The sequence below is a fragment of the Musca vetustissima genome, unplaced genomic scaffold (assembly GCF_032173495.1).
Source record: "Musca vetustissima isolate MV318-11 ecotype Yass unplaced genomic scaffold, APGP_CSIRO_Mvet_v1 utg14130, whole genome shotgun sequence".
Taxonomy (NCBI): Eukaryota; Metazoa; Arthropoda; class Insecta; order Diptera; family Muscidae; genus Musca; species Musca vetustissima.
Genome location: NW_026887151.1, coordinates 17561 through 24084, shown reverse-complemented (window position 1 = coordinate 24084; position 6524 = coordinate 17561). Strand labels below are relative to the sequence as shown.

General features: G+C 37.1%; 1 protein-coding gene across 1 annotated transcript; it reads right to left on the bottom strand.

Annotated features, from left to right (window-relative positions):
• Window positions 1-2405: 2405 nt before the first annotated feature.
• On the bottom strand, window positions 2406-5994 carry LOC133334747 (conserved oligomeric Golgi complex subunit 8-like). Its single transcript, XM_061543075.1, has 5 exons — window positions 5925-5994; window positions 5387-5859; window positions 5065-5278; window positions 3263-3444; window positions 2406-3194 (listed from the first exon to the last, which is right to left on the bottom strand). Exons 1-5 carry the CDS (start codon window positions 5977-5979, stop codon window positions 2406-2408), a joined length of 1713 nt encoding a protein of 570 aa, XP_061399059.1. The 5' UTR covers window positions 5980-5994.
• Between the last annotated feature and the right edge of the window lie 530 nt (window positions 5995-6524).

Here is a 6524-nt window from a genome sequence, read left to right as displayed (position 1 = left end):
GTACATATCGACCAAAATTCGGAGATAGGTGGGAATGGCAGAATAAGTGACAGGATATTGCTATGCTCACAGCAGAAGCATCTATCTTGGGTCAGATGGTAAGAAGGATATCCCATTTATCTAATAAGATCCTACATAAAAAGGAGCTATCAGATTATTCAATTTGATTTGTCAAAGATATTCAATGTGTTTTGGAAGCTGGTAGCAGTATTTGCCTCCCAGGGAGCAAATCAAACTTAAAATACAGAGAAATAAGAAGTCGGGGACTCATTCACGTTCTCATTGAAAGACCTTCTGTTGGAAGTAGGGTCGGAGACCCGATTATCAGAATAAAATTCTATGTAGATTTACTTATGCCCGCCTGTCTGTTGAGCTCACAATAGAGTTCCCAATATTTGCACTGAAATTTTACATATACATTGTGCGAATTAGAAACGCGCAAACCCCTTCTAAATACCTTAAATGAGACGGGATTTTTATATGGACAACGCTAGAGTGTTAGGCGACTTTGAGCCCATCAGAGTTTTGCGGTTTGCAATCAAAGTACCGACTGTATTTGAACGGAGCCTTGTTGATACCAGGGCGGTTTGAAATCAACAAGTTATTGATTTATTATTGATTATAATCAATAATTATTGAGGCTTAGTCACCAAGTCTTTACCATGGTATGGACCGGGCTCAGATGAATACTCGAACAGGGGTTGTGTGTGTCGTATTTTTAAACATTATTATTATATCCCGTGATGCCTGCTCCGAACACTTTTGGTCCACGACGGGATAGAAAGAAGCCTCGGACCTTGGTTCTGTTCCGTTGTCGGAACCGCATCTATGTCGGTGCGATGCATTCGATGGGTGCATTTCCGCGGCTGTTGCATAATGCCTTGGCATTTCTTCCAGTGTGTCCTCATCATTTTCACCATCAGCTTTATGGTCTCCACAATCTCCTCTACAACAGATGCAGGACCTGGCACCACATGTTGCTGTACAACGGGGTTTGCCGTTTAACTGCAATGGACTGCGAAACAAAATCAGTGAAATCGTAGATTTTGTGAATGAGAATCCAAATTGAAAGATACCTTTAGCCTTTCCGATGATTACAAAGATCGAGAAGGTGGACGACTTCTTTCTTGTTACACCATTCGGTAAAGTAAAGACCTATCTCGCCTGAGCAATTGACGGTTCTACATTTTACAGGGTGAATGAGAATGACCCCACGATAATTAGAGAAGATTGCCACAGTCTGATAAATGAGGTAGTCTGGCAACCATTTCATTTCTCTTGGTTCAGACCTCATCCCCATTATCGTCTCCGTAAATATACCACCTGATGTCATTACCTCTAAACGCCGAACTTTCCTTAAGCATGCTAAAGCTGATTGGCAAGGTTTCATAAATCTTGGCAAGGTTTCATAAATCGTCGCGGTATTTGCGAATGAGCATGATGAGCTTCGTGTCATACAACATCTGAAGGTCCAAGTGCACCATTGAAGTCAACAGATTAGTATGTCCCGGAAGGACGATAGAACGTATGTCCCGGTTAGCGACGTTAGAGACCCTCGAGCCGAGGAGGTACCACCACAATTTAATTCATCTAAAGCGTTGGGCCCGAAAAGAATTTCAATGGTAATGCTTAAGCAACTGGATGGACCTGGAGTAGAGTACTTAACTGTACTCAACCTGGAAAATAGGCAGAGTGGTCCCTCTACAGGTCCACGACGGGATACAAAGAAGCCTCGGACCTTGGTTCTGTTCCGTTGTCGGAAACGCATCCACCGCATCTAAGTCGGTGCGATGCATGGAATGGGTGAATTTCCGTGCTTATTTATGTTATTTCGCTGCATGCTGCATCAGCATATCTTCCAGTGTGCCTTCATCATATTCACCATTCGCGTTATGGTCTCCACAATCTCCTCTACAACAGACGCAGAACCAGGCACCACATGTTGCTGTACAACGGATTTTTCCGTTTAACTGTAATGGACTGCGAAACAAAATCAGCGAAATCGTAGATTTTATGAATGAGAATAACGAGAACCTAAAATTGAGCAGAGCAACACCTCTGCTGGCATCATTGCCAGTCTTCAAGAATTGCTAAATTTACACGCCGTTAGTGGTTACATCTCATATATGTTCGATGAAGTAAACAAAAGCTCTTAAATATAAGTTTTGAGATTGCTATGACGTTTTCCTTGAAATTGCTGTCTTTCATTTTTTCCATCTCTTCCCCTTTCCTTTTAAATTAATGATAATACATTTTTTAATAATATAACTTTCAGTTTCTCAAACTTGTTTATAACTATTGGAATATCTTTATTAAATGTTTCATAATAAAAACTATTAAATACTTCTTTAAATTATACATAATCAAATCAACCAAACAGTATAATATGCTCAAAAAATATATTTTTATCCTTCTGCTGTAACAGCAACATTCGTTTCTTCCAACTTGGGCGTTGTACTTTCTGATTTTGCAATAACTTCAATTTTATTTGGCACCAAATGTTTCAATGGTTCCAAAATTTCTTTTTGCTGTAAATAAGTAATTTTCATATTCTCCAAAGTATTTAAATTTACACCCAAATGACCACATAATGCCGTTGGTGGAAATATGGCGTGGATACAACGTTGCAAATAGGGTATCATTTCATGGGCAAAACAATAACATAACTTTGAAAATGTTTCTCGTTCACTTGCGGTAAATGCTTGTTGTTCCTGGCGATAGAAAGCTAAGATGCGTTTAGCCACCAACTCCAGTGATTGTTGTAACGACAGAGTAACATCATTTGCCAGTGCTGTCGGTGCACATAACCTCAAATCATTAAGAGCATTTAAATAGCCATTACACAATGCAGCTAATGGATGGAAATCTAATAAAGTTTCAGGTGGTGAATATGATTCAATATCGTTAGTGTCATTTTTCGCAGCTGTCGATGGTTGTCGACTAGTGTGTACAGTTATTTTATTAATGAGGGTGTATTTTTCCAATTCTCTTTCGAATTGTTCATTAACATTGCCGATTGCATTGAAGAATTTCTCCTTGATAACACGTACAAAAATTGGAGCCATCAGAGCACGAAAATCAGCACCAACTCGACTAAATGATAAACCAAAATACATGCATTGACCCAACACAGTGTCGAAGGAGGTTATACCACGTTGTAAATCCAGTTCCAATGTTTTCAAAAAGTCGGAGATCTATAAAAATTAGAGGATATTATTATAAATTTGAAAGTGTAAATAGCAGGGAATTATTTTTAACTTACTTTCTCATGTAACCAACTTTGGAAGAGACGTTCTCCATCACAACTTACACCCTGTAGAGGTTTGTCGTTTTGTGGTATGGCCATACTGTTGTCTTCATCAGGGAAGATAGCCTTGTATTGTGTAATAATGTTGAATAGATTTACCCGGGTAACTTCAATAGTTTTAGTTAGATGTTGTTGAGCTAAAAAAATACATATTGAAATATAAAATATTAAACAAATGAATTAAAAAATTGAATTTAAAATTTATTAAATAGCCCTCTGGTGGTGTATAGTTGTATCACAATACAAATTAGACATCCTCCATATATTCGAACATAGCGAAGTTATTAACCTACACTTTATTTCGAAATAAAATATAATTTATTTTCGGCATGTAGATGGCGTAGTCTACAGGTAAACAAAGACGCAAAATATATTATATAAATAAGAAATACAAAGATGTACAATGTTTCTATATTTATAAATAGTGACCGATGTGAGGATATATATTGGTCCTAGACCCATCTTTTAGTATACCGATAGTCTCGACTAGTCTGAGTCGACCTAGATATGTGTGTTCGCCCGTCCAATATAATTCGTAAACAAAGTACATCACGAAAGTGTACACGGAGAAGGAAGGAAGGAAGCCGGTACATTTTTAGCAGGTCAAATGATACGAGACCAGTGTTAAAAAATACAAAATTTGCATTCTATGTCGTTTTAAACATAAACCAAGGAAAGTAGGCAGTATATCCATTAGGTGACGTAAATGATGGCTAGAGAATTTAGCATAAAGTTCCGGTTCAAGAACGACACCCATAGTTTTCGGTTGTGATCGGATGATATTGATGAGAGGAATGGATCGAAAACTGTTTGACCGAAATGTTTGTCCGATTTTCTAATCGGGTCATAATTGTTACATTCTGCAATTATTAATTGTTACATTACAATTATGATCCGAATGTAACGAATATACACATAGTGGGGGATCTGGGCAACAGATAAGCATCACTCTTTTAAGTACAATCGATCACTATTTAGCCGATCGACTGAAGTAGAATATTATGGTGTATATGTTCACTGTTGGAAGTTATCAAATCTATTGATGTAAGAAGACGGATATGGAAGATATACTGAAACTAGTAAAGGTATATGGTTTAATATTATCATTACCATAACAGAGAATGTAAAATGTTTGCAAGGCTTTGGATTTAGCTCCGCAGAAGTTAAAGGCAAGGATGCTGAAAGTTCGGACCGTTGGACTATACTACACCTCTAACTGGTTTCAGAATGAGCTGTATGATTTTTTCTTATATTATGATACAGCAATGTTTTCCGAAATGTTTGGCATTGCGTACCACGAACGTGACCGACACTGAATCGATGTAGATCCTTTTAATGACGAAATGTCTTGAATAGAAATTTGTTCCTCTACGAAAATTTTTTCTATAAGACTTCACATTGTTAAATTAAATATCATATATCAATATTATTTCAGTATTTTGAAGGTTTTAGACGCATTTACCATTCAAAGGGCTGTAGTTTCTCATTCCACTTTCTTATTGGAAAACTATATTTTCGGGAAAAAGTTCAGTACGGCGACCGTGCAACTTTAATTGAGTGGGACCTTGACCACTCAATTAAAGTTGCACGGAACTTGGGATCAATATTTCATCCTTAAAGTTTTTGTATGACACATACGAAGCTAATCGCTTCAAAATGACCATTCGATCAAAATTATATAGTTTTAGTTAAAATCTGAGGACGCCAACTGATATTAAAAGGGAGCTATTATTCTATTACTATCATATATCACTTACCATCATCTATTGGTATTGCCTTCAACGATGCCGTTAGCCAAGAATCTCTTGCTTGTAGGAATTTCAATTTTAATTCATTGGTACCGAAGGCTTGCATGCGTCGCAAGTAGCCAACAATTTGTAAACATTTCGGCAATTGTAAATCAGTACGAAGTTGTGCAACCAATTGGACCAGCATTGTGTGCCACAACGATTCCACAGATTGGACGATACTCTAAATGGAATTGTAAATGTTAAAATTGTGTTATGTTGTGTTATTGTGTTATAGATCAATTAATCACAATTTGTACGCAGTGGTTCCATATAGCAAGTTAAAACTTACCTTTACAACTAAGATATGCCCCTGGTTTTCACCCATTTTCTGTACATATGCAGCCAGCTCAAGAGCTTCTTCATATCGACCCTCACGTATACAACGTTCCATAAGCTGAGGCAATTCCAATATTTCCAAAAGTTGTGCATTCTTTTTGAGTGTGATAGAATTCAGACGTCTTTGTTCGTTGATCTCAACCGATCGTTCAAGGAATGTTTCACATTTCTCACTAAGCTCTGGTAACTTTTCCACCACGGTACCCACTTGTGATTCAGCCTTCTGGAATTCTTTGTAAATAGAACGAGAATTTTCTGCTGTCTTAATAAATGTCTTATAATTTGATATTGCCAAATCTTGGGTCTGTTCCACAATGTGTTTAGTTTCGTCGGCAAGTCGGGATTGTTCCTTCTTCAATTGATCGACTTTGTAAGAACCCAATTTGTTGAGATAATTGAAAAGTTCCGGATTGTCGGCAAGATTTTCTGTAAGGAAAATTGATTTGGGTTAGTTTGGATTTGTGATTTTTGGAAAATGTATCGGTACATACCAGGCACACCATCTGGAAATATTAGTTTAAGGATTCTTTCACTTTCCAAATCCATTATTTTGCTCAAGTTTAAAAAGAGATGAAAATACGAATGCCAACACTGCCTATTGGGAAAACAACGAAAAACAGCTGTTCAGCGCGATAGAGTTTACTAGTTCGCGAACTAACAAGTTCAATTGAACGATTCACTGAAAAGAGCGTATACAGCAGGTCAGGTTTATAGTTTAGTTCAAGGTTTTAGTTCAAGAACTAAATAATGTCAATAAGGTTGTTGTAGCAACTATCTACAGTTCCAGAACCTAAAAGAATCTACTAATTTTAAAAGTTTTACAGCTTTTTACTCGAAACCCGTTCCTGAACCCACGAAACTAGTACTATGTTCAACCCAATTTAAGGGAGCTCAAAACAAAATGGCGTTCTCCTTGTAAACTTTTTACTAGAAAATTTTGTCCGAGTAAAAATGGTGAACAGGAATGCCAACTTATGATTGGCTGTTATGTTGATTTGGAAGTATTGCCTTCTAACTTTGGCATATTCCCTAGATTTGCGTTACCGAACTTCTAAAATTATTTTGTACTCAGAGAGCGATTTTGAAATGTT

What these genes read in the sequence shown, in the direction of transcription:
- LOC133334747 (XM_061543075.1), bottom strand. Translation starts at nt 5,979, where the DNA reads ATGGATTTGGAAAGTGAAAGAATCCTTAAACTAATATTTCCAGATGGT. An exon ending in GGCAATACCAATAGATGATG is followed by an intron (nt 3,445 to 5,064) that starts GTAAGTGATATA and finishes GTATTTTTTTAG; the next exon opens with CTCAACAACATCTAACTAAA. An exon ending in AAAGTTGGTTACATGAGAAA is followed by an intron (nt 3,195 to 3,262) that starts GTAAGTTAAAAA and finishes TAATTTTTATAG; the next exon opens with ATCTCCGACTTTTTGAAAAC.